This window comes from Schistosoma mansoni, chromosome 7, assembly GCF_000237925.1.
Source record: "Schistosoma mansoni strain Puerto Rico chromosome 7, complete genome".
NCBI classification, from domain to species: Eukaryota; Metazoa; Platyhelminthes; class Trematoda; order Strigeidida; family Schistosomatidae; genus Schistosoma; species Schistosoma mansoni.
The window spans coordinates 7,745,173-7,773,125 of NC_031501.1; the positions used below are offsets into that span (position 1 = coordinate 7,745,173).

General features: G+C 34.2%; 1 protein-coding gene across 1 annotated transcript; it reads left to right on the top strand.

Annotated features, from left to right (window-relative positions):
- On the top strand, window positions 1–27,925 carry Smp_082370 (putative nadp transhydrogenase; the record flags this gene model as incomplete). Its single annotated transcript, XM_018798747.1, has 16 exons — window positions 1–204; window positions 2,539–2,802; window positions 4,011–4,176; window positions 5,568–5,755; window positions 7,735–7,890; window positions 8,208–8,421; window positions 9,478–9,545; window positions 11,869–12,124; window positions 13,911–14,330; window positions 15,609–15,792; window positions 18,427–18,608; window positions 20,252–20,449; window positions 21,183–21,419; window positions 23,445–23,624; window positions 24,860–25,071; window positions 27,782–27,925. 16 exons carry the CDS (start codon window positions 1–3, stop codon window positions 27,923–27,925), a joined length of 3,273 nt encoding a protein of 1,090 aa, XP_018653658.1.
- Window positions 27,926–27,953: the final 28 nt, after the last annotated feature.

Here is a 27,953-nt window from a genome sequence, read left to right on the forward strand (position 1 = left end):
ATGGCTCCTATATTTTTTGTTTCGCATTTCTCTACGACCATCCAAAGTCATCGACTGATTCAGTTAAAGCCAGTTGGCTTGTTATATCGCTTATACAGTACAAAGGCGGAGTCATCTCAGCTTGGTGTTGCTTATAATACATTGCATATCGGGATCCCCAAAGAATCTTTCATAAATGAAAAACGCGTTTCCGTTACTCCTCATGTAGGTCTGTTACTTATGTTACAAATAATGGGAATTTTTTGCATCAAAATTGTCCTTGTTAGTGTAACCGTAAAATTATATTTTGAATAAAGTCTAAACAACAGTTGAGGCAATATGATATGAATGCACTGTATTTTGTGACTTTTCATCATCAGCTGCATACAACCATAAAAGCATCAATCAGTTTGGATGCCAGAGAATATTGATAATAACAGTATATATATATATAATCTTTCTCATCCCGATTCTTTGACGTATGTGATTCTAAGCGGCTGGTGAAAAGCCACGAAACATGAATTCATGCTATTCTGCTTCAATGGTCGCTTAGATTTCATTCAAACTCGTAAAGGAACCGAGACACATGAAGTTATATTTCCGAGATTAAAGACATTGTGTCTACTGGCTTGCATTACTCTTTGTCTAGATCTCATGGTCGTTTTTGAGAGGTAGTTATGGAATTGTGAGATATTGTGATGAATAAAACTATTCAGATTTATTATACCAACAAGGAATTCCAGAAATTGTTGAATTTACAGCAAATAGAACTAGGTGGGCTTATATGAACGTATTGTATTTGAAATTTAAAATCAGGCAGAGATCAAGTACACAGAAATCATTAGTTTATACAAACACCACAGCTATGCATCAAGTCTTAAATATTACTAGGTAGGTTTTCATTCAGCCTTTCGAATAATTCACTCAGGCCTTACATTTATTAGATCTCACACTTTAAACCATATTTTCACACCCTTTTATACTCGAAATCCTGATTCTAATGTGGTTTGAAGATGCACCAATCAATTTAATTGGATGTTGCTTTGAAAACGTATAAGCAATATAATATGCTCATAAGACCAAACAAAATATTTTTTATTTACTCTTAAGAAGTGGCTTTCACTAAGTCACGAAACCCCAGAAATACAATTATTCTACTCATAGGGATAAGATTAGAACATATATTTATGACAAATATTGCTAGGTTATATCATATATAGAGAAATATGCCGCAACGTTCATCGCAACAAAAGACCATTGGTCTAAGTGGAAATAATGGGTGAATGTTTCTACGTATTTGCAGCTGATTCTGATCCATCTCACTCAATATCTATAACAAGTAATCATCATAATTACATTGACTCTAACTAAACAATCTTCATGTGTCAACAATTCCCTATCAAACAGTTAATGGCTATATGGACTGATATGGTGTCGTAGCAGGTGATGGCTGGGGATACAAAATACACGTCTCAGTCATTTCAATTGGTGAGACTTCTCTACTTCATCAGCTTGCTTTCAACCTCAGTATTCCTCACTCCATAGTTTCTTCATTCGTGGGCAATAGTCTGAGGAAATTTATGTCCAGATATGATTGACCCAAAAATGTGTCCCATTTTTTAAAGGCCGTGTTTCCCAAACAACGTAGCAAATAACAAACTTCTGGCAAGTATATTTACCTCTTAGTTGGCAAACAGATATCTTTCCTGTGCCACAAATGTTTAAAGTTGACAAAAATCAACTGAGTGCTCTAAATGCATGTCTAGGATTTGTCAAATACAAACTCTCCTGGATTGATGAGACTTCTACGATAACTGAAGTGGTTAGCGCGCTTATCTTCGCTATCATTGGCTTAGGATTTGACAAATTAGCGTTGGTAATTGTAATAACGTTTCATCACAAGCTACAACTTGACCAATAGTTTTCCAATAAAGGACCTTCACCATTAATATGTACCTCTTTGATAGGCACTGTCACAAAATCTATCGACGGGCAGGATAGAACGCCGTCTTAATGTAGTGAAATACAATCATTCATCTAGATCCAGGACTGAAACTGGCCTGATTTTCCGGGTTCGCTGTTTATGAGCACCAGTTAGGCGTCATACAATTTTGTCCAATATTTTAGACACTATGTTAGTCAAAATGACTTTTTAAATGTTATAAGAAACTTTTAGTTCTTTCTTAGAAACTCAAGTGACCAACGATTAGGACCAGTTACAAGAGATTACGTCTAATTTTTAGGTTTGAGATAATATCTTAGTCATTCTGACAGCTAAAGTCCGCATACTAGTTTTAAAGATCTCTTGAGGTAATTCGCCGGAACCAGCTCCACCTTACTTTATACCAACTATATCCTTTTCAGCTTCAGTGAGAATCGGAGGCTAATGTTTGTGTTTTATTCAGGTTGTTTATGATGTACATGATTCCTTTGGTTATAAGTTAAGTCCTGACACTTTTTGTTTATCAAAAGAAGTGTTTGCTTATTCATTTGTGTATTATCCATTTTTAACGTCTTTGGTTCTCTTTTATAACCACCATTATTATTACGACTTTTCAGACTGCCAACCTATTTTCCAAATGTGGCTTCACCGTTTTCGTTCAAACTGGTGCCGGTGTTAACTCTAATTTCTTAGATTCTGATTATGTAAAGGCTGGGGCTAAAATAATCACAGACAGTTTAGAAAGTTTGTATGATCAGAGTGACATTATCTTGAAAATACGACCACCTTCACTGGAATCACCTCCTAAACTATCAGATGAAGTCAGTATGATGAAACCTAACAGCACTTTAATTAGTTTAATATACCCTGCCAAAAATCAAGTAAATTCCTTTAAATTGTCTATTTTGTATACTGTAAATTGAAATATTTTGTTTGTATCTAGGTTGTTCAGGCACGTAGATGAAGCTTACTTTTAAAAGGGTAATTTATAGGGCAAAATATATTAAACTAATTAAGTTATGAACTATTGCAAACAGTCGTTTCCAAAAGCTATATTTATCACGTTCTTTATTCCAGTTTGTTCACTTTCCCACTCTTCTCCAGAAAAGAAAATTATGTTAAATTTAGGATTATGGTAGATGAGTACAAATACCGATTTACAAGCATGCGCTGTTTGTAAATCCGAAAATGTTTACCGTCAAATGATTGGTAAGGATTTCAATAGGTGGTAAACTAGATTATTTATTTGTAATCAGTTGCTTTTCTTGCTTAAATGGCCTGATAATGTCAGGGGTGGGGAGAGTCTACTTGTCCTCTTAAAAAGGTCCCATACATTCATGTTTTTGTACGTTCTCCAAGGAAAGTCACACTCAATGTTTTCATGTGACGGGGTGCCTTTCCTAGAAGTTAGAGGGGAAAAGTCTAATGTTTAGTACATTAACCGGGCTGTTGGATGAAGAGGGTTCTTCTATGGAGAAGGAGTAGGAAATTATCTGCTATGGTTAAGTAGTTCACCAGAAAATATCATGGTTAATATTGGTCTTTCGAACTTTAATTTAATGATGACGATTAAAAAAACCCAGCTTGTTTTGTGATCAGAGTTCGTTGTTTAATAGAGTTGACCGACTAGCTATTGTTGTGACAGTTGTATACATTGTAGGAACAATAGGAACATTAAAGGGGCGGACTTGCATGCATATAGCAAACAATTGTCTTTAAACCTAGCACACAACAATATTGTCATGCACTGTCCCATCGCCCTTGGCAGATCAGGCAACCCGAAAGTCACGAGAACATCAGGGCATACTACAGGTGAGGTACCCCGTGTATACTGTATTATTGTACTTAATTAAGTGAAAAGATTTCTATGAGAACAGTGTAAATTATTATGAGAAAGATAATACAAACTGTCTCTCTATATGCTTTAAATCCATAACAACTGCATGTAAACTAATTTCGATGCATAGTCGTATCATTGTTTGACAGTTGTTTACAATTAATGCACTTTCACTCTAATTCGTTATAGTTTGAATTGTTAACTTATGGCTTTCTGATTCATTTTTTCATTTGATCTCTGTCATTTTTTTAGCCGTTAATCGACTCACTAAGTAAGAAAAAAGTTAATTTATTAGCCCTTGACTGTATACCACGGATAAGTCGGGCACAGTCATTTGATGTGTTATCTTCAATGGCTAACATCTCTGGGTATAAAGGTGTAATTGAGGCTGCTGGATTGTTCAATCGATTTTTTGCAGGTATTACCAATGAATTGCTGACATACTTTTGTGGTTTGATTATTTGTTTAGATGAAAGTGGCTATCAGTGGAATCAATGACACGCGTTTCGTCCTATTTAGGACTCATCGTCTGGATTTGCCTGCATCCTATAGTTGATATTCACTCCGGAACTCGAAACTAGTACCGTTCTCTTCAAACGTCATCGCGTTATCCACTTAGCTATTGAGTCCAGTTGGCCACTAGCTTGTATAATAGGTTGAAGTTAAATTCATTTTTGTATTAGTTGCTTGAATCTTCCCATTGGTGTCTAGGAATGCAATTGATCAGTCCCACAATAGGACGAAATGGCCGTTCAGTGCTTCCACGTTTTCCATGGTGGTCTAGCTTCAATTGGCTCGTGATTTCAACTATATAAAATTACTAAAATCTCCACAAAACCCCCTTCTGATATTATGTTTGTTTACACTTTCATCAGATTGTGAATTCTATTTTCTAATAATTTTCTTCTAAAGGCTAATTTATAAAATCTGGATTGACTTAATGAGAAGTTTTTTGATCTGTGATCTGTTTACTTTCATACTATCAATATCATTCTAGGAAAAAAACATAATCATTAAATGATGAACAAAAGGCTCGTGTGTGTGTGTGTTACGGAAATGGAGTAGTTCATTTTCTGAATATTTATTCTTATATAAAATATCTAAGTGTCAAATGGAATTTTTTAAGCTACTTCTTTCATTCGAATAAGAAATACGTTTTTCTTTTATTTACATTATGCATGTTGTCTTTCCATTGGGAGTTCGGAAGATCATTATCAATTAAGACAAGTTCCATTTACATTAGATTATCCAATATGAACTTTTCAGATAGACTTTCGATTTATTTCCGAAATGATTTTTGTTTATAAATTCTAATCATTGTAATTGGTATATAATCGGTTAACTTTACTTTTCCACTTACACTGAGGCCGTCAAAAACTAAGCTTCCGTTACCAAACTGTTCTTCTTTGTCTGATTAACGGTGCTTGGATGAAGAGGCTAGAAGTAGTCGCTTTCATTGCGTTGAAGTTGGATTTTGCGAAATATTAACATAGCTTATGAATGTATCAAAACAACGACAAATATATTTCAGGTTTCACAGTTAATGTGGTTTCATACTATGAACTATTTCGATCTCAGTGGTTCATAACTTTAAAATACATTGTATAATTCAGTTATATGATGGCGGTAATGAACGTCAACCCGACTTCTGACGTGGTTGATTTGGCAGACTAAAACCTTGGTCAAAACTAAGAGTTAAACAAAACCGTCTATCTAGATATGTAAAGGTAGATTTTAGTACAAAAACTGTTAATTATATTCATTCATTATTCGAAATGTCATGATAATCTTGTATGTGTTGGATTATAGGTCAGATTACAGCTGCTGGTAGAATTCCACCTGCGAAAGTATTAGTTATTGGTGGCGGTGTAGCAGGTTTATCAGCTGTTAGTACAGCAAAAAGTCTTGGTGCTATTGTACGAGCTTTTGATACACGTGAAGCAGTTCGTGAACAAGTTGAATCATTTGGTGCAGAATTTTTAACTGTAAATATACAAGTAAGTTGTAAACCATTAAAAATTATTGATATGAATCTTATATTAATAATGAATTGTTTTAATTTGACCCAGACATAGGTTAAAATGTTTATCAAGTCTATATTGTCTAGGTTTTTGACAATTTTCTTATCAAGGTAGGACAAATAGAAAGAGAGATAGAGAGTGACAGTACTGTACTTTGTTAATTTTTATCAAGCGATATATGCATAAATTGAAGATATCAAAACATGTAAACCATCATGATCTATCAATTTTTATCAGAAGGGGTTTTGTGGATATTGTTGAAGCAGTGACCAGTGGAGTTCAGCCGGGTCTGTTGTGAGATAGAAACTCACTGAAGACAATGGTGGATGTGTCGCTTAATTTCGTGGATCGGTTGAAGTTAGACATTAAAACCGTTGGATGCTAGCTTAGTGGTCTAGAGGTTAAGCGCTCGCACGCGAGGCTGATAGGTCCTGGGTTCAAATCTCGCGAGAAAGGATCGTAGATGCGCACTTCTGAGGAGTCTTACAATAGGACGAAACGCTCAGCCAGTGCTTCCAGGTTTTCCATGGTGGTCTAGCTTCAATTGACTCATGATCTCAACTATTGAAATTACTATCAATTTTTATTTGGAGTACAATATAGTAATCAGTAGTAACGATTACTTGAAATGGAAACATTTATCATGCCTTAAGTTTAAACAATGTATATGGTCAGCGTTATGAAGATTGAAAACTATACGATAAAACGTATATTTTCGTGTTGGTTTAAAGTGTATACTACATGTATACTTTTCTATGATATCTTAATTTCAGAAGGGGTTTTGTGGATATTATGGTAATTTCAATAGTTGAGGTCACGAGTCAATTGAAGCTAGACCATCAAGGAACTTTTCATTTTCAAGTAATAATTTAGGACGAAACGGCCGTCCAATGCTCCCAGGTTTTCCATTGTGGTCTAGCTTCAATTGACTCATAATTTCAACTATGAAAGTAATTTATTTCCCCTACTCTCATCTCTCATTAGTAAATCACTGGAAATTTCTCAACATAGGAAAATTTTTAGTAACTGCATTAAAGATTTAGTTCGTAAATTGCTATTATGTTTAATTCATGGAATTTAGCTTACATAAATAATATTGATAGACAGTTTGTCAAAAGTTACAGAGAACCTAAGACAAATATCAACTAGGTCAAGATACCATGCCAAGTCTGTTAAGCCAGATGGCGTTAGGATAATAAGTAGTTGAAAATACTTTTGAAATGATGTATTGACATAATAGTGAGAGAGACCAAGCATTGAGATTATAGTTCGTTAAGACTGAAGGAAAAGGTATGCATGGAGAAATACAAGAACTCAGGATTTGAGGTAAAATAAATGATGCGTGCATCTTTATCATTATGAATGATTCTGATCCATGTAGCCCCGTCTCCAGTCGCTGACTGTAGTTTTCGCGCTAATCTCAACCAGCAGGTAGTTTGTATCTTCCAGTACAGCTCAGACCAACAGTCAATAGCCGCATGGTCTAAGATGGTGGCTGAAGGTAGTCGGCAGGAGACACTTGATCTAGGTCCCATGCTATTCGGCACTCGTCAGAAAGGTGTACTGGTAGTCGTGAGGGAGCTGATGCTCTCTGGCGGATTCGATTCCTTGTAAACCAGTTTTACAGTCGGGAAAGTTATTACTGGGCTATCCTGGTTACGATTGACCGCCTATGGTACTGTGATTTATGTACAACCGATTGATCACTGAGTACTAAGCAATATCATCCATTTTGAATCGTTCTGATGTCTCTTATTGGTCGATAGAAGGAGGACTCGACATACATAATATATGGTCTATTGGGTAATGATGATCACTCTTTCTTGTTTATTTCATTGAAGTAGCTCATTTCATTGTTTACTTTAACTAGAAACATTGTTATTATTTTATCAGTCAGTAGTATCCTAATGTATGAAATACAGTCCATGTATCTTTTTTCCAAACAATTTACTCAGGAGTCTGGGGAAGGAGGAGGTGGATATGCTAAAGAAATGTCTCAAAAATATCTTGAAGCAGAAATGGAATTATTCGCAAAACAAGCCAAAGAAGTAGACATCATTATTACCAGTGCTTTAATCCCAGGAAAACCAGCACCAAAACTTATAACTAAGGTAAGTGTTTTACACTAACATCCACTTCACATATTTCTTGGAGTCAATTAGTCAGTTACCAATAAACAAAATCCCTAGTAAGATTTGTTGATATGTATGCGTACTTTTTTTGTATTCAAAGTGTTCATGAGTAATTTTTCATAGTATTAGCTTTTGTGTGTCTATTTTTTACTACCTAATATAATTGACAGTGCTGTTACTACTTGAAAATTTGAGACTTTATTTTGTTCACTCTTTATCTAACTTGGATTGATTTCAATAGGCTTATTGGTTTTTATATTTATCTTTCTACAAAACAGCTTTTATTTATTGTTTAGGCTATGGTAGAATCAATGCGTCCGGGGTCAGTTATTGTTGACTTGGCTTCAGAGGCTGGAGGAAATGTAGAAACAACAGTACCAGGCAAATTAACATATCATCATAATGTTGCTCATATTGGTTATACTGATCTACCCAGTCGATTACCAGGTCAAGCATCAACTTTATTTTCAAACAATGTAGCAAATTACCTATTATCAATGACTCCTCCTGGTGAGTTATGCTGACTGATCTAAACTACTCTAATTGTTCATTTAATTTTTCGCTATGAAATTGAGATACATGCTAACACACATCATTATATGTATCCATAAATTTTCTGATGACAGGAGACAGAATTCAACAAAGATGTCAGAAGACCAAAATCAGTCTGATTAATATTTTTTGTATATTAGTCGATAAAATTAAACTATTTATGGTTGTAACTTCTCAAGAACTAATATTTTTCCATTTCATTTTTTTGGCTGACTCAAAGTGTTTAGTAGCGATAGTCATGTTAGAAGTTGACTGATAAAATGTAGGATATCTTGACATCTCTTAATCAATAGTTAATTTCATGGTTCAGTGAGTTCGTTCGCATATTCTTTTCGTTAAAGTGTTGTTGGTAAAAGGTTTAAATATTTTAAGTACTTTATTTGTTTGTACGTGCATTTTCTCGATAAAATGACTGCTCAAATAATCTCAGGGTTGAAAAAGAATTATTGGTCAGCGGTTATTAAGTTCATTCAACTTCTATTCATCCCAGTTTGCTACTCAGTTACTCATAAATGAGGCATTTGTTGGGTTGACGCAGATTAAGCCGCAAACACTTCTGCTAGGCTTATGATTTTGGCATAAACATTCTAAACCAGCATTAAGTTGGATGAACTATTTAAGGTGATAAATGTATAAACACAATACTGTCAGACATTGAGCAACATTAGTTTGCTAAGTTTTTGACTAGTGGTATGTAGTTCTCATTGGTTTATATGCTTTATGGTTGGAGTCTGTGGGGTATTGAAAAACACTAGAATTACTCAACAAAGCTCGTTTTTCCTGTTGATTCAGTCTACTTTTTGGAAATTGTCATAATTTCCCGAAAAAAACCTTCAAAACATTCCAGAGATTAGAGTCACTCAATGCAATAATTTAAAGAGTTTAAATTATGCGCAATGTTTTAACCTGTAGTGATGTTATTTAGGCAAGAAAAAATGATATAAATTTAACTAATTGAAGAACATAATTTTCATTCTCTTGTTTAGTTGAGTGACTTATTCTCGTCTATTTTAGGGTCGAAAGATCGATTTTATCTTAACTTAGAGGATGATGTGATTCGTGATAGCCTTATATTGTATAATGTAAGTCTTATATATAATTTATTCGCTAATCAAAAGTCTATAATTTTATTGCTAAGTATTTACTTCTGATCCCGTTCATGGTGTGTATATTCATTTGTCAATGTTAAATTCTTTCTTTTTTTTATCTGGAAGCTTCTAAGAGCTACTCAGTACTATAAACTTTTAGTGAGGTTATAACGAAGAAGTAGTTTCATTGAAATGTATATCACTAGTTAAATAATTTTCCGTAAATTGGCTTCTTAGTACTAGTTCTTCCGGTAGTTTTTATCCTGAAGTTTTTCCAATTACATTTCTTCATTATTTCGTTTCAAATACTTAATGTAACCGTTAAATTCTTACTCACTGCCTTCTCGTGGCACTACTGTTGTTTACGAAATCGAGAGGACGAAAAGAGAATGTCCGGCGCTTGGTGGACACGGCGAGTCCACCTAAGGGAGTTGGAAAACCCTGATTCCAAACCCGTGGTGCACATGGGCTCCAGTATCCTGAAGGAACAAATGGCGAATGAATCAATCGTTGGTCACCGGCTACCATGGGACTGCATCTCCTTATTTTGCTCCACTGCCTTGTGGATCAGACCTTTAGGTCAAAGGCTCCGGTTGTGGTTCCCTAAGTAAACCACCTGCTTCAGTTTGGGCACCTGGGCAGTATCACAGCCCTCACACAAATCTCATTCGATTTGTGTGGTGCATATATATCTGGTGTCCCTTTGTACCAATATTTATGTGTTTAAATAAATAATAATAAATCTTTATGATAATAATTATTATAACTATTTCTATTGGGGTTTTCTGTTGTTGTTCGATACGTACGAATTAAGGAATGGTTGAGTTAATTTCATACAAACGGTTCTATTGTAGACTCAATTTCTATGTTGTTTGAGAGAATTAGTGAACTGTTTGTTCCTTGGCATATGCGTCTAAAATTGTTGATAACGGTAGATAGCATATAGTAATTAACAGCTAATAGGAAAAAGATGAAGTTTCTGGAACACATTAATATTCAAAAAGACAAGAATTAAAATGTTATAACTCAGTGTACTCAGTAATGAAAGCATGACTTTCAAGCATACTCAAGTTTGTAGTAAGACCTTAACATTATTAGCGAGAACCAATAAATCATGTGATTTTTTTAAACAGAATGATTATGATATTCTTCTTGGATAATGTGAGATCTAGATGAACTACATAGATGGAGCGACTAATACAAAAACATACTTGTTTGTTGATGGTTCACATGTAAGCACTAAAAGATTCTTTTGAAACAGTTGCGTTAACTAAATGAATCAACAATACCTTTTATATTGCACGAAATAACCTAAGTAACCAACACCTATAAACAGGCCATAGGTCATATGCGAAAAATTTGATTAGTAAAAAGTCACTCTCATTTATCATTACTAGTAAGACTAGAATGAATATGACAAAAATTAAGTAATATAGAGAGATCACTTTAGCAGTAACACGATTGATAATGATCAGATGTTTTCTTAATCATTGTAGTAATCAGAATCTAATGCACCGCATAATCAAAAGTGAGAATTTATTTTAACAGTTCATGTGTTTTAAATTTTATATAGTTAAGATCATGAGTTAATTGAAGCTAGACCACCGTGGAAAACCTAGAAGCACTAGACGGCCGTTTCGTCCTATTGTGGGACGCCTCGCGAGATTCGAACCCAGGACCTATCAGTCTCATGCGCGAGCACTTGACCGATAGACCACTGAGCCGGCATCCAGCGGTATTAATGTCTAACCAACCCTAATCCACGAAAATTACTGAAATCTCTACAAAACCCCCTTGTGTTTTAAATTTGTTCACCTTTCATAACTTTACATATAACCATTAATTATAAGTTATTAACTTTTTTCCTTGTTGTAGTGATAATACTGAAAGCTTATCAATTCTTATAGGATTATGCTTTATTGTCCTTAGCTGTTAATTAATGAGCCAGACACTTATCAAAAACTTGATAATTCCTAGTGTAAGGTATCTTAGTTTCGTAAACTATCGATGAAAGAGACTGAAACATTCATCATTTAACCATGAAAAAAGTCCAACTTGATTGACATATATCCTTTAATTAGGTTGGATATGCATATCGATTAAGTGGTTATTCATTTCAATTATTCATCATGAATTGGTATTTCACATCAATCGGTAATTGTTAACGACAATTATTGTATATTCAGTTAAATTATCAACTTCATTCTTTTGCATAACTTTTTTCAATCTTCTTTCGAAACATTAAAAAAAATTACTTCCACCTGTACTCATCATTACTGCTCTCACATCCATGTGGCGCATTGTATTTTTGATCAAGGGAGAACTGATGTGGCCTCCACCTGTACGTTCTCAACCGACATCAGCACCAAAATTAAATAATAGTAAACAATTAAGTAAAGCTGGAAGCAATATGACTGTGCAACCTGAAGATTCCTCATCTGTTTTTAAAAATAAACTTCGTTCTGCTATATCTACGTCGGTTTGCTTGAGTGGTTTAGTTGGTCTGGGTCTATATTCACCTTCTCCAGCATTTACCACTATGTTAACAACATTCGGTCTCTCGAGTATTGTAGGTAAGTAACTTATGTTCAATGTTTTATTCATCAATAATTGTTTGTGCCAAAAGATAACAAATAACTGACAGAAGTTTGGTAAACTCTGTATGATAGACATTAAAAGCATATGTTTTAGTTGAAATGCTCGTTTATCGTGTAGAAATAGGATAGAATACTGTTACAGATGGTCAAACCAAAACATGGCACCGGTCCGTAAAACTATTAATCTCTTGGTTTGAGTCGTATTAGTAGACGAAGAGGTCCACCCTACAATCGTGATCAGTGGTTGGAGATTTTGTGTAACATCGCTCAGAATCATTCGCAATGGTAGAATTACATTAATTGCTTACTTACTCCTATTACCCCTCGTGGAGCACAGCGCAGGATTCTTCAACTAATTGTGTCCTGTTTGCTTCTTTCCAGATGTTGCCAACTGCTATTCATTCTTTTGATGCCTGCCTCTGATTTGCGGTGCAATATGTTCTTTAGTCTAACTCTTTTTCTTTTATCTTCAGGATTTTAAGTAAGAGCTTGATTTCTGGTGCAGTGTGGTTGATTACCATCAAAACCTATATAACCCACCTTCAGCGCCTTTCCCGAAATTCCTCCTCAACTGAAAACCGGTTTGTTCATTGCTATAAAAGGTTGTTGCTGATGGTATCTGGTCAATAGATCTGGAGTATCTTTCGTAGACAATTGTTTATAATTACCTGTACTTGTTTGATGATGGTTGTAGTAGTTCTCCAAGATTCATCTCTGTACGAGTGAACTGTATAATTGTTTGTATTGAGAATGATGACCGTGTTGTTAGCTGACAGTTGTTTGGAGTTCCGAATGTTTTTTGATTGCAGAAATTCTAACCTGACTTTACCAGTCCGTTCGTAACGCATCTTCATTTTAATCTTGAGTTTCATCATTTCGTCTTATATGCTTTTCCGTCCTGTCATTTCGAACAATGTTACCAACATCTAATCTTGTTATCATTGTTACTACCACCTTTCGAATATTTTTTGCTATTCATGTTTATAATTTCATCTGGTTGTTTCAATCCCATATAAAAACGTTGACTGAGGTACATTTAAGCAGTCTGTACATTGATAATAATAATAGCAATAGTAACCATGATAATAGTTATCATTATTATTAATCGATTTATTCAATATTATATTTTTGGCACAATACAGAATTCTCAGCACAAAGTATTTCAACAAGTTTCCTTTTCTTATTTCTTGGTCAATCCTGATGATAAATAGTGAGTGATCGCCAGTTACATGTAAACCGTTTAGGAATCTACATCTGAATCATGTTCATTCAAGTCAATGCATATTATCAACAACCACGATGTCTCTGATTGTACCTTGATGTAACTTGTACAGGGAAAGGTTGTAGAAGTTTTACAAACTCACCCGAGTAGGTTATGTGATTAGTAGACATTATGGTGTGTTAAAACAAACAAAAGCAGATAACTTGTTGAAATATGTGGACGGCAGGAACAGGCAGTCTAGATATTCAGACAGGCCTTTGTTCAATATGCATGACTGGTATTTTTTCATTTTATTTATCCTGTTTCCTACATACAGCTTTTTGTTTTCGCCGTCATTTATTTTCCTGATGATTCCCATTTTGAGTAGTTTAGTAAAAAATATAAAATTGATAGAACTATATTTCGAATTTTTACTGTCACCAGTTCAGTTCATAGTATCTAGTTCTTTACTTGAGTTTACCACTAAATTTTCTATAGCTATGGTAGTTATTTCCCTAGATTAATTGGTAATCAATCTTTTTCTTACTACAAATTAATTAGGTTATCATACAGTGTGGGGAGTTACTCCAGCACTTCATTCTCCACTGATGTCTGTTACTAATGCTATATCCGGTATTACAGCAGTTGGAGGTTTACTTCTAATGGGTGGTGGTTTCTATCCATCTAGTGTGCCTGAGAGTTTAGCAGCATCAGCTACTCTTTTGTCAGCGATCAATATTGGTGGTGGTTTTGTTGTTACTCAAAGAATGTTGAATATGTTCAAACGTCCCACTGATCTACCAGAATACAATTATGTACTTACCATTCCAGCTACTGGACTATTAGGCGTTTATGGATATGCTCTTTTAACTTTACCTCCATCGTTATTAACTGATATGCATCAAACTACATACTTGGCCTCTTCACTTTGTTGCATTGGTGCATTGACTGCTTTATCCAGTCAAAAACGTAGTCGTGTCGGTATGTTTTCTATTTTATGTTAAAGATAAATCCTGATAACTGATGAATTATGAAATTTAAGGATTAGTTGTCTTTCAACATTGTTAGGATATTAAGAACTATAACTGTCGTAGCTTTTCAGAAATTTGTAGTAAATTTTAGGATCATTTACATTGCTAGTATTCACTTAGATGTTCTTTAATCAAGTTTTGTATTCATGATTGACTCAATGGCTTAATTATATCGATTAAAAACCAGTCAATACTGGATAATAATTATGACCTATCCTGAAATTCTTCAGTAACTTACGTTTTAACTCCTTAAAAATAAACTGAATTCTTATATGTTCTCTAATTATGATGTTCCGTTGGTTTTAGGAAAAAGAATTCGCAAGTAATTCACCAATCAGCTCAAAAAATTGATTACAAAATGTCAGGTTTTGTAATTTGTCATATCAAACTGTTACCTAGTATTTTCAACTGTTCTGTTTTCGTTTAATATTGATCAGTATACAAATAGATATCTGAAGGAAAACATCTGTATGTAACAGTCTAATTGTAGAAAATGAAGACATTCGTACTCTTTACCGCAAGTTTAAAAGTGTATCATAGGAACCCATTTCATTCCTTAATTGCCTATAGAGGTCCTTGACAATTCTAAAGAAATGGGAGGAGCCCATTTATTCATTCTTTTTAATAAATCCATGTGTTTCTTTCGTTCTTTTAAATTCAGTTACTATATATCCAATTGTGAACTTGTGTTTATTCATGAAAGCAAAACTGGAAGCTTCCAAATAGTATGATTCTTATTGTTTTTTGGTGGATCTTCAGTCAGTGCCCATTCATTTCTACTTTTTAAATAGATTTTACAACAATTATGCTTTTATAATGATTATGTTATATTGTTTAATTATGTTTTCTCAATGATTACGGTCATAGAGATAGGCTTTATCAGTATGAAGAACGAAATTTCAATTGTTGGAATAAATGGAAAGAATCCTGTTTGATAAATGAACTCAGTCATGTGAATTATGACCGAGTAATAAGTTTACATGACACTGTTTTATTGAATAAAGTACTCAAATGATTTTAAATAAAAATATCAAGATCGATAGACTGGAAAAACATGGTAAAATGTCAAAGGAGATTAGAGGAGATCAGTTTATAGATCACACTCTCTAATCAGTTAAGAAGATCTGATTATTATGACTAATTGTTAGTCATCGTATCAGTTACCAGTATGCTCACCTTAACTAGTTTTTTTTGGTTAACTTATGCATATGTTTCGTTACTTTTCTAGGTAATGCTTTGGGTATGATTGGTGTAACAAGTGGACTAATATCTACTCTAGGACTTATACAACCAAATTTAGAATTACTTACTCAAATGGGAGCATGTTTAACTGGCGGGTTATTAATAGGTTCCATTGCTGCTAAACGTATTCAAGTTACAGATCTACCACAGATGGTTGCTTTATTTCATAGGTAATTTAATATTTAGACAGAACTCTTAAAATAATCGCAAATGATCATTCTTTTGAAATTCACTGTACAAATACAAATCTAGTTTAAGTGCATTCAGTTATTTATGTTACTGTGATTAATCTAAAAGATTCAGCTTCATTATCTAAACTGCTCTTAAGAACTTAAGCACACACAAGAGAGGTAGATGTTAACTCAAATTGTCTCGTGAATATCTTAGAACTAATCGATAAAAATGTTGAATTATATTTCACACTATGACTATGTTCAGTGTGAAGTAATGAAATTTGATCTGGAAAGTTTTGTGTATAATAGATTAGTACGAGTTGATTTCTTTAACTGCATCTCCTCTGATTAGTGTTATCATCTTGATCTCCAACATCTGATAAAAACTAATATCGCTTCATGATCATAATTAAAGTTTAGAGAATTGTGGATAAGGTAGTAGCTGATTTTCTCTAGTGTTTCGTCTTATGGTAGCTGGTACCATGTCAAGTGCACATAGGTTATTCTCGCTTCTGAATAGACCAATCTATTCATTATTCTCAAGCCACATTTTAATCTTATTGATTAGTCGCTTAATAACTCTGGCTGCTTTCGTATGATCGTACGTGTATCAATTGTTCACTCGATATCCATTAGGTGTCTGTAACTATTTTTGGTCTGACTATATATATTGAGTCACGCTTGATCAAAACGAGTTGACCCACTCGCCTTCTCCTCTGTGTATCACTTCGTTCTATCTCGTTTCGCTTTTTCCGCTTTGTTTCTCTGATTGTCTGTTTGGGTCAGTAAGTGTATGAAATATACGTATTCAAGGTTCATTCTCGTATTTGACTTATTCTGTCCCGTTATTCTCTAATGCTAATGAAGTTTATAAAAACATACAAGGGTTGATGACATGTATATTTCGATAAAAATCATCATACGATCTAACTGGAGTCAGATAGTGGACCACTAAAATCTTTATACATTTTTCGATTCTGCAACCGCCGACTGGCCGGAATAACTGAACTTAAATGGTCAAAGATGTTTTTTTCATAATGTTTGTTTACATTAGTAATAAGATTTCATATTTTATCATCATATTGACGATGTTCAATTTTACTCTAAATCGAATTTTTCTTTATGATCTTATCTTGCCTAATGCACTACATTTAAGATTAGCATAGTAGTCTGAGGGTTTAGACTAACATTCTTGTTTACATAATTTATGTACATATTTATTGAAATTTTAAAGTTCAAGTCATCTTGCGGAAATACTTATTCAGTAAAGTTGTTTGCTTGCAACTCGTTATCGACGAATCTGTGTATCTGACTTCAAATGGCACTCTAAATATATAGGGGCTGATGATACTATCTGACTGTCCAAATCTAATTAGATGGAACGAATTTTGAGCCTACAACTTAGTAACTGAAAGGTAGATAGACGCCTTAGTCCCTAAGCGACCTCTCCAAACTGTAAAAACTTACTGATTTGGTATACCTTTTCTGACACAACCCGAAGATCTGACAGATCATTATTTTTTGTGGTAGTCAATAGTAAAAATTTTAGACAATTCAATTAATTGGTTTAAAGGTAAGAGACTGATGACGAAGAATGGAGTTCATGTATTTAATCTTTGGTAAGGTCATGGGAATACTTTGTTACGGTATCTCATACTACAAAAAATAGCTATCAAGTGATTTCTAGTTCTCTGCTCTGAAGTTTAGTTGAAGTCAGTCCGGAGTGTAGAACATCGTTTGGGTGTTAATCTCCAAATAAAACTTAGGGGAAGATGAACTTTTGTTGCATAAATTTATCAGTGTGAATTCTGTTCATGAACTTTCAATGCTTTTTTCACTATAATCTGCGTTTATTGGAAATTGCTCAGGTCCTATAATATCGTCGTTGTAATCGACAATATAACTAAATATAATAGATGTATTTGTCAGTCTACTGAGTCTTGATCAGCAAGCGTCGATATAACAACTGATTCTTTACTCTAGTAAGAGAGGAAAAGAAGTACAGTTTAATAATAATCTCATTCACTGTGTTGAAGTTTATACTTTCTAATTATATCTGTTGATCTTAAATTATTTTTAAACACTACTTTCTTCTCTACTCCTACGATGCATATTCATGTGAACTTGATGGAATCGAGTACGCAAGATATGTCTAGTCTAGTCTAGTTATTTTTAAAATAAGTTGTATTTCAATGGTGCAGACAATCTATTTACAAATATTAAACCTTTATTAAAAGCATTAATAAGAAGTAACAACTTGATTTATAACATAATGCATGTTTTGTTTTCATTGAAATTGCCAGTCTGACATCTGGAGACAAATCTTAATGACTTGTTTGATGAGTTTGATGTGTAGCTGTAATTCCATATAGTTATGGTTTCTTTCTGAATAATTTATTTTAACTCGGATGTCACCCCAGTGTCCTGTAGGTTAAGTGTCCACTAGCGAGACCGAAAATCCTGGGTTCGATTCCCGCTTGCAGAGTCGTGGATGTGCACTGGCGATAGGGAGTCTCATACTAGGATGGAACGGCCCTTCAGTGCTCTCAGGTTTTAATGATGGTCCAACTTAGATCGGCTCATGATTTAAATGAAGTTTTAACATTTTATTTTAATATTGGAATGTTACAGTTTAGTCGGTGCCGCTGCTGTACTTACATGTATTGCAAATTATATGGTTGAAATGCCTCATTTAATTTTGGATCCGGATTGTTATGGTGCATTGCAACTTATGAAAACTGTGGCATATTTAGGCACGTATATTGGAGGCATTACATTAACTGGGTCATTGATAGCTTTTGGTAAACTACAAGGTTAGTGATATTTTTTTTTGCATAATTATGAAGTTCTTAAATTGAAAATTGAAATAGGTCAGAAAATGTAATTTCATTTACATGTTTGATTTATATTTCACCCATTATTCTAAGTTTGTTTGTGTTTTCATTTGATCTGGGTAACCTGCGAAAGGATAAAAAAATATTACAAAATAATGTTTAACTAGCTGTTGTGACTTGCTCCAGTCGGTTAGTTGAAAAATAATGTAGAACCTGGTACATATATGGATCAGTTAAAGTTATCACAATTTATCCACACAACGAGATCAATTTTTTTCAATAAATGCCATGCTAGCAACGGTAGTAATGGGGTGTATGCTACATATGCTTGGAGATATAATTAGTATGTAACACCACTCTGAAGTGTCATGTGTGCGAGCAGGCGGTTGAGGAGATTAAAATGGAGAGAAGAGAGAAGGAAACTGAAAACAGTCATGATAACACCAGGAATGAAGGGACAATGAAGCTTGTAAGAAAGTATTCAAAGAAAGTGTTCAAATGATGTATTTGATGTACAATTTTCCCATTTTACTAAAGCACTGTGTAATCGTGCATTAAACAATAAATTAGTTTTCTCTCACTATATTAACAGTATCGGTAGTAGTGGTAGTAGGAATTTTCTGGCCTAGATAAAATGATTCGACTAGAAAAACTGAATATTTTAGATAAATGGCAATTTTAAAGTTAAGGAAAGACAAAGAATGAATCCACTTGTGCCATTGAGAATGGTTCTGAACCATGTTACTTAAAGACTTCAACCATTGATCACAACCACAGTGCATATACTAACTAACTAGACGGTACCTACTAATATGACTCAGGCCAACAAAGAATTTATTTATGATCTGATACCATGTTTTGGTTTGGTCACCCCTAACTTCCGACATACTTCTACCTCAGGAAATATGCGTTGGTTGGTTAGTGGTTGAACATTTGAAGTACATTACCAGTCACCTTAGTCGATGAAGCTCATTCTCTCATCTTTTTTAATTTATTCACTATCTCTATATACAAAGAAGTTGTTTACTTACTATAAAAATGTCAGTCAGTTAGTTTGGAACCCGATAAGCCATCCACTTGTTAGACTTGTATTCCTTCTAACCTTATTGTAATGAAGATGTTTGGCTCCGTGTTACGATTACTTTTAGTAATAAATTACTGTACTAGATATTTTTAATTAGATCAACTCTGTGAATTCTTTATTTAAAAGTCATTCAGTGGTTCGAAAATAATCGACCAAGTTTTGAAAATAAGCCTGTACCATAATGTTGTCTTTGTAGTCGGAGTATTGATGAATTCTTTTGAACTATCCAAACTAACTATCTAGTTTTGAAATATTTATTATTCACTTCACTTGTACTACAATATGACATGACTTATTTGAAAGATATTTAACGATATACATGGATTAATTTAATATATTTGATTGTTTGTGGTTAGATAAACTGGTTACGACAATTTTCCTTGGGAACTTTTGTACTGGACGAAGAGAAATTCATTATTAGATAAATCATTAAAATATTTTCATGGATATAGATTTCTTTTGAATGCTTTCGGAGATATTGTGAATTCATTCCGAATATTATGATTATTATCCCTGTACATTTCGTTTCTATACTCAGGTATCTTAAAATCAACTCCACTGCTGTTACCGATGAGAAATACGTTGAATGCTAGTTTAGTAGCATTGTCTGGTGGATGTCTTGTTGGTCTTCTTTCACTTGGTCCTGAGTCTGTTCTACCTGGGCTTGGATTACTTATTGGGGGTGCTGGTGTAGCTGGTGGAATTTCTGGTCTGACTTTAACAGCTGCTATTGGAGGTGATTTACTTGATCACTATTATTTTTTTAACCACTTAGTTATATTATATGTGTTTTTTATCGTTCGCGTAGTTTGATAGTAATGTAATGTATTTTATTGAGTAGGATTATATATAAATCGGAGACTTCACAAGTGTCTTCTCACTCCACTTCGACCATCTTGAAAGTATCATTATTTTCCACTAAGCTCATTTTACTATGTGCTGAATATACAAACCTTTAATTTGATACTGAGTCATTTTATATACCTTTATTATTAGAGTGTGTTTGTGATTTCAAGTAAACCTATGCTCTTAACTTTTAAAGCATATAATTATATATTCTTGTAATATTGTTCCATTTACCACTTAAGTATACACAATTACTGAAGGCATCCTGCTCGAATTTCTGAGTTACCTGTTCCTGCCGTCTAGATATTTCAACAAGTTACCTGTTTTTGTTTGTTTTAACACACTATTATGTCTACTAATCATATAACTTATTCAGGTGCGTTTATAAAACGTTTACAACTTTTCCCTGTACAAGTTATTCAGATGTAGATTCATGAACTGCTTACATGTAACTGGCGATCACTCAGTATTTATCGACAGAATCGATCAAGAAATAAGAAAAGGAAACTTGTTGAAATACTTTGTGCTGAGAATTCTGTATTGTACCAAAAATATAATATTGAATAAATCGATTAATAATAATAATAACTATCATTATTGATTTTATGATTGAAAAAATTTAGGTGCAGATATGCCCGTTGTAATAACTGTATTAAATAGTTATTCCGGTTGGGCATTATGTGCTGAAGGTTTTATGCTGAATAATAGTTTAATGACTGTAGTTGGTGCATTGATTGGTTCAAGTGGTGCAATTCTCTCTTATATTATGTGTAAAGCAATGAATCGTTCATTGCCCAATGTGATATTGGGAGGTTATGGAACCACTTCATATTCTGGTGGAAAATCCATGGTTATTAAAGGTAAGTCACCATTAGTACATCTGGCTTATTGAGCATATGAAATTAGATTAAAAGATTTTGATTTTTGCATCGAACCATTATTTTTGTTTGAAGAATAGGGATATAACTTTAATGATATACGTCTGATTAAATAAGATGGAGTCTAAACTTGCTACTCAACAGTTGTTGATCATTTTTGGGTTCAAGTCAATGAACTGGATGTTTTACAATCTCCGAAATTTTATCGTGCACTTATATATGATATACGTCACATGTGTGTATTTAATAGTGAGTGAACAATGATGAGACCTAGGGTACTTCACAAAGGCTGGAAACCAGTTAGTGAGTCTTCACTGACTGAAGTAATGAAAACGTATGTTAAGTATGCCGAACTTTCGTCTACCTAAACGAGGGATGCTTACTAGTGTTGGAGAATGTTGGAAGAAATTTAGGAGCGACCACAAAGTCATTGACTGTTGGTCTAAGCCAAGTGAGTAGATGCTGACCAACTGGCTGGGATCCGTGTGATAACTGAAACCCGTGGTTGCAGACTTTGTGTGACTTGTCTCGGAGTTGTTCGCAGTGGTGCAGGTGCACTCACTTCTTATATTCCCTCCCCTTCCATTATTTCTTCGTATACGCCTCTTCACTCTGTCTTCTGACATCACATTCTCGCGATTTATTCTTTCTTTTCTATCACTTCTATGTTGTTCCGATCTCTTGTATTATTTCCATCTCGTCATGTTAAACCGGTATAATAAATTTGGTTATCGTATGTCTGTACCAGGCTCTACATTGATAATCTGTGTCTGTCTAAGAGAAAAACTAAAGCAATAAATTAATTTTCCCATGAACTAAATGGTTGGTCTGATAGATATAATTATTGGTTGATACGGTGTTGTATCTCAGTAATCTCACATGTTACCAAACTGCTAACATACGAATGTGCCTATGTACCGTTATTTTTTGTTTATAGACATTTGTTTACCTACGTGTCATCTTGTGTATAACTTCAACAATACATTGATGATGAATACAACCTGATATTGCATTAAACTTTTAGATTACCATCTAATTCGTTAGTTTGGGTCTTGATAGTATCACGAATTGGAATACCCGAAGTAATTGAGATCAAATGAGAAGTGGACAGGTACCTAAATTTGGTAAGTGGATTAATGTTGCAGTCAAACCTCATCGGCTGAGATAGGTATGACATGTGTAACACATGCCGGATCATTGCTTGCCACAAGAACAATTGGAGATTAGAGTAAAGTTGGCGAACGTAAGATTTAAAGATCATTCCCTAAGGTTACTAATTGGTGTTCCAAGCCATCTCTAAAGATCCAGTGTTCCTAGTTGATATCCGCTCGATTACAATAGTTAATGACCGAAGACTTCCGGTGACATGATTGAAAATCTGTTGGGCTGTAGCAGATCCATATATACCTGGCCTCTTTAATCTTGAGTTGTAACTCTCTTTGGTATACATTGTTCATTGATTTCATACGTTCATCTGAAACATTTTCTGTTTGGCTGTCAGTACAGCTAATATAACAAACTTTTTTTCACTTCTTCACTGTACCAATGCGAAATGTGCCCAACCTACTTCGATGTATATTTGTACAAGTTTCTATGTTGCTTATGACTAATAGTTAAGCATACAACTGATTTATTATAATAACCAGTATTCCAAACTGTTTTCTGTGAATCAGTTTGTATTAGATCCTATAAGTTAGTTTTATAGGTCCTGTATACTGAAACTATTTTTATTTTTTAAATAGAATAGTTGTGGTTATCCAAGAACCACCAATGTACTTATTGTTCAAATCATATAGTTTATTCCTCGTATTTATCCTTCTATCATTATGTCGATGTGAAAACTTCCATTGTGACTAGCTATACTACTAGATAGTATTTAATACATCCATTATTAATAATATCATAATCATAATTATCACTATTATTATTGTTATGGTCATCACCGTGAATCGTTTTAAGTTGTAATCGAATTAGTTCCCAACTATTATTTAATATACATATCTCTAGGTGTTCATCATCAGACCAATGTTTCATCAGTTGCTAATTATTTAAATGATTTTAATGAAATTATCATTACACCTGGTTATGGTTTATGTGTTGCTAAAGCACAATATCCATTGGCAGAATTAACTAAAGAATTAATCAAACGTGGTAAACATGTCCGGTTTGCTATACATCCTGTTGCTGGTAAGTTTATTTAATAAAAAAAGTTTTTAAATATTTTACTAGATCAACCATTACTTATTTTGACGATTTGGCCAGTGCAGAGGTAGGTTGAGAGGAAGCTGTCAGGGGTCGAAAAGTAGTTTCAAATCATGAAGTCACCGATAATTCCACTGAACTATTTAGGCAGACACAGACTATCTGATTGAGGTTGTAAACTATGGTTGACGTCGTTAGCTTGCACTTGTCAGAATCGGTTAAAATGGTCCACGTCCGTTCACTCTTTGTCCTTTTATTATTTTAAACTTCCAAATTATTTTGTACTTTTTATCTCATGAATTTATTTTCCTTGGATTATACTGTCTATGCTTAATATATTTCTACCACGCACACTACTGATAACGTCCTACTTCTTTTATTCTTTCGTTTGTCTTGAAAAATTCATCTCGTTATGGTGATGAAATGTGACCTATCGAACCCATAATCATAAGTGTCAGGTCCAACTTTGCATATGACTGGCTGGCTGACTGACCAACTCATTTTAATGGCATATTCGTGAAATATATATATATATATATATATATATATATATATATATATATATTGGTTTGCTCCCCTTGTCTCAGTAACATTTTTTGACGTAAACATGTAGATTGTGCAGACAACAAGAGGAATAAACTAATATCTAGTAGTCAGCTACTTACATATAACTAGCATACTATTTCCTGGCGGTGGATATATTGGTTTACTTCATAGCAAAAAATATATGGTTCAGATAAGAGTAAAACAACTTAAGTAGTAAGAAAAGATTCGTAAAAGAATTATGTAGTCATTTTAAAAGCAGAGCTGAATAGTAACTACTAGTGGAATCAAAGACACTAGTCGTTTCATCCTATCTTCAACTCGTCAGCTGGATATATCTGCTTCTCTGTGTTAATGTTCACACTAAGACTTTAATCTAGTCAGTACCTTTCGCTTCAAACTTTAAATACATTATCCATTAAGCTACTGAGTTCAGATAACCCTTACCTTGTGCAACCGTAGTGAACTTCAATTCACTTATTAAAGTTGATTTAAACCGTCGGCGTGTTGATCTGTACAAGATGCACGTATGCGAAAATGGATTGATCAATTGCAATACTTAACATTAATAACAGGATGATTCAAACTCACCTTATCATGTTGTACAGATATTATTAGATAATATCATTTCAAGCTATTAAAACATTATGATGTTTAGATTATTTTAAACTTTAAAGGAAGAATGCCAGGACAGTTAAATGTTCTTCTAGCTGAAGCTGGTGTACCATATGATATTGTTCATGAAATGGATGAAATTAATGCTGATTTCCCAAAAACTGATTTAGTACTAGTGATTGGAGCAAATGATACTGTTAATTCTGCAGCTGAAGAAGATCCAAATTCTATAATAGCTGGTATGCCTGTATTACGTGTATGGTTAGCTAAAAAGGTCTGTTATTATTATTAATATTGTTTGTTGAATAAGTTATTTAACGTTGATAGATTTATAGTACTTTGTTCAAGTGACAGGGACTTAAATCTGTTTTATCTACTTCATTGCAGGTACTTTTTTGTCGTGTGTAGATCTTGGATTATAAGTTCGATTGAGTTTTCGGTTTATTGAGTAATTTTCTGAATTGTTTAGAAGTTTATTAAACAGATTGATGTCTGGTATTCTTTGTATTCTTAGAGAGTTATCTAGCCATACATTAGTTTTAATGGGGCTTGGAGAGATATACATAGTGAAGATTCCTATAGTAAAAATGGCAAGTATGCAGGGAAAAAAGCTGGAGATATCAATCACGCGTAAAAACCTCTATTCTTAAAACTACGGTTCAACGAGAATCTGGCTAGTGATATTCTACATGATAGGTTAGCAAGAGTGGTTTATAGGACATTCTGTGCAGCCGATCTTACGATGATACTTTATGATGATACTAGTAAACCAAAGATATTTACTTAAACAAAGTATAAGTTACTTGAGTTGGCCTCCTCAATGTGAATCTACAAATTAATTGCTCCTGTGGATATAGCTATATTAGGAGCACTACCACGTTGCTTGGCCAACGAATGAGTGGATATCTTCCAGTTTGGTTTGGAAGGGGCCAGGCAAAGATAATACATAGTTCTATCTTAACACACTTAGTTGACGGAAACAAGATTGCAGGTAATATCAAATCATTTCGGGTGATCTGTCGTATTTATCAATAAATGTTAACCAATTACACTTACAATGTACATTTTACCAGAATAAATAAGTGGTTGTCGTTTGACTGACAATAAGTGATTCAACTGTAAATGTGATGTTCTCAATATTTTAGAAAATGATTCAACATATTTAATCTAATTTACTGATAAAATTGCAGTAGTTTCAGTGAATAACGTCATTTTATCGAAATTCGAAACTTCCTTTAATGCAATCCATAGATATTGACTATGATTCTTATTGAAATTCTATTTATTATAATAGTAGTAGTGTGGTGTATGCTACTTATGTCTTTTAACATAGCATGTAGCACCAGTCAGAAGAGGAGTGTCTGGAAGTTGAAAGCTAATAAGGTCAAGTTGCAGAAAACAGAAAGGGTAATAGAAAAGAATTATGAAGTGGAAGGATCATACAGAATGTGCAGGACAACTAATGGAAGATATGAAAATGAAGTATTTATTGTATGGTTCTCATAAATTACACTCTAATCTCTACGACTAACCTTTCTCACGTTCTTTTATACCCTCGCGCCGCTAATATAAACGATTCGAGTACGCGGAACGTTATCCCTGGTCTCCTGAAACTACGCTCTTAACTACATGTAGTAGCTTTTAACATCCGAACACTGTGCCAAATAGGACAACTCGCTTCCATAGCTATCGATGTATGCTGCGTCTCCGAAAGGCCTCACCACATCAAAATAATGAACCAACTCGATTCACGCTCTGTCTATCGAAAAGCCATGATTCTTCTTCTTATGTGCTCGTTCTGGAGCATGTGCTTAGGTTCAGGTCATGTTCTAGTGAGAACGCGTATTTGTCTGAGTCTTAGTGGACGGAGGAAAGACGCTGCAAAGAAACCTCTTAGGGTTCTACTTCATGACAGCCGAGCTAAGAATATATTTCAAGAACAACTAGAAAATCAGTTAGGCAGCTATGTAACTGATGCCCACCCCAAGGCAGCTTGGAATGATGTCCGAAAAGCTGTGAAAACAGTAGCGATTTTTGCCAGTAGGGTAAACCATAAGGTTAGGGAGAAATACTTGATCTCGACAGCATCTGCCTCACTGGTAAATGCTAGAAAACTCATCCCATCTGTCTCTGAACATGACGAAGGGCGGAGTCAGCTTAAACACAGGCTGATAAGAAGCCTGCACAATGATCGCAAACAGTGGTGGATAGCGAAAGCAAGAGAGATGGAAAAGGCAGCGGCAATAGGTAACAGCAGACAACTGTCCAGACCTATCAAGGAAACCCGTATTAGGAATCCAACTGTTAACGAAACTTCGAAAAAGATGGACATATTATTCACTCTCAATCCAGGAGATTGGATCAGTGGGCAGAACACTTTAAGGATTAGTTCAGCTGACTTTCGGTCACACTTCGGTTTCCCACGATCTCCATTCGACCTGAATGACAAGTCGATGTAAGTTCCCCAACTCTTTACGAGGTTGAAAAAGCTATAGAAAATCTGAAGCGACGGAGAGCAGCAGGCTCTGATAGGTTTATCACTGAGAGTTTAAGGGATGGTTGTCCAGTATTAGCAGTGACATTGACTGAGGTCTTGTGTAGAATGTGAGAAATTGACTTGATCCCATCTGACTGCTCTCAGTCACTAATTATGGCAGTTTATAAGGAAGGACAAATGTCCTATTGTGACAGTCAGAGGAATCAGTTTGGTAAAATGGAAAATCTATACTCCAATGCTTCATTTGCAAAATGTTCAATAATTGTCCCAGGCTTCATTGTTCCTGCATTTCTATACCAATCGCTTTTTGTTTCTGTTCTTTCCTTCTCGTTCTTCTCATTCTTCTACTGCCAGGTATTCTATTCTTGACTCACGATATATACTACTTATGTCGATATAAGTAACCCACATCACACTACTAATTATGTTACAAATAACCAAATTGTCACTTATTTTTCCTTGTTTTATGAAATTAAAATTTTTCTAGGTTATCGTTGTCAAGCGAACATTAGGCGTTGGCTATGCAGCAGTTGATAATCCAATATTCTTTAAAGAAAATACTGAAATGCTATTAGGCGATGCAAAAACTATTTGTGATGATCTATTAAATGCATGCCGAAATTCATCATGAAGAAAACTCAATTGTATTTTAATAAAAA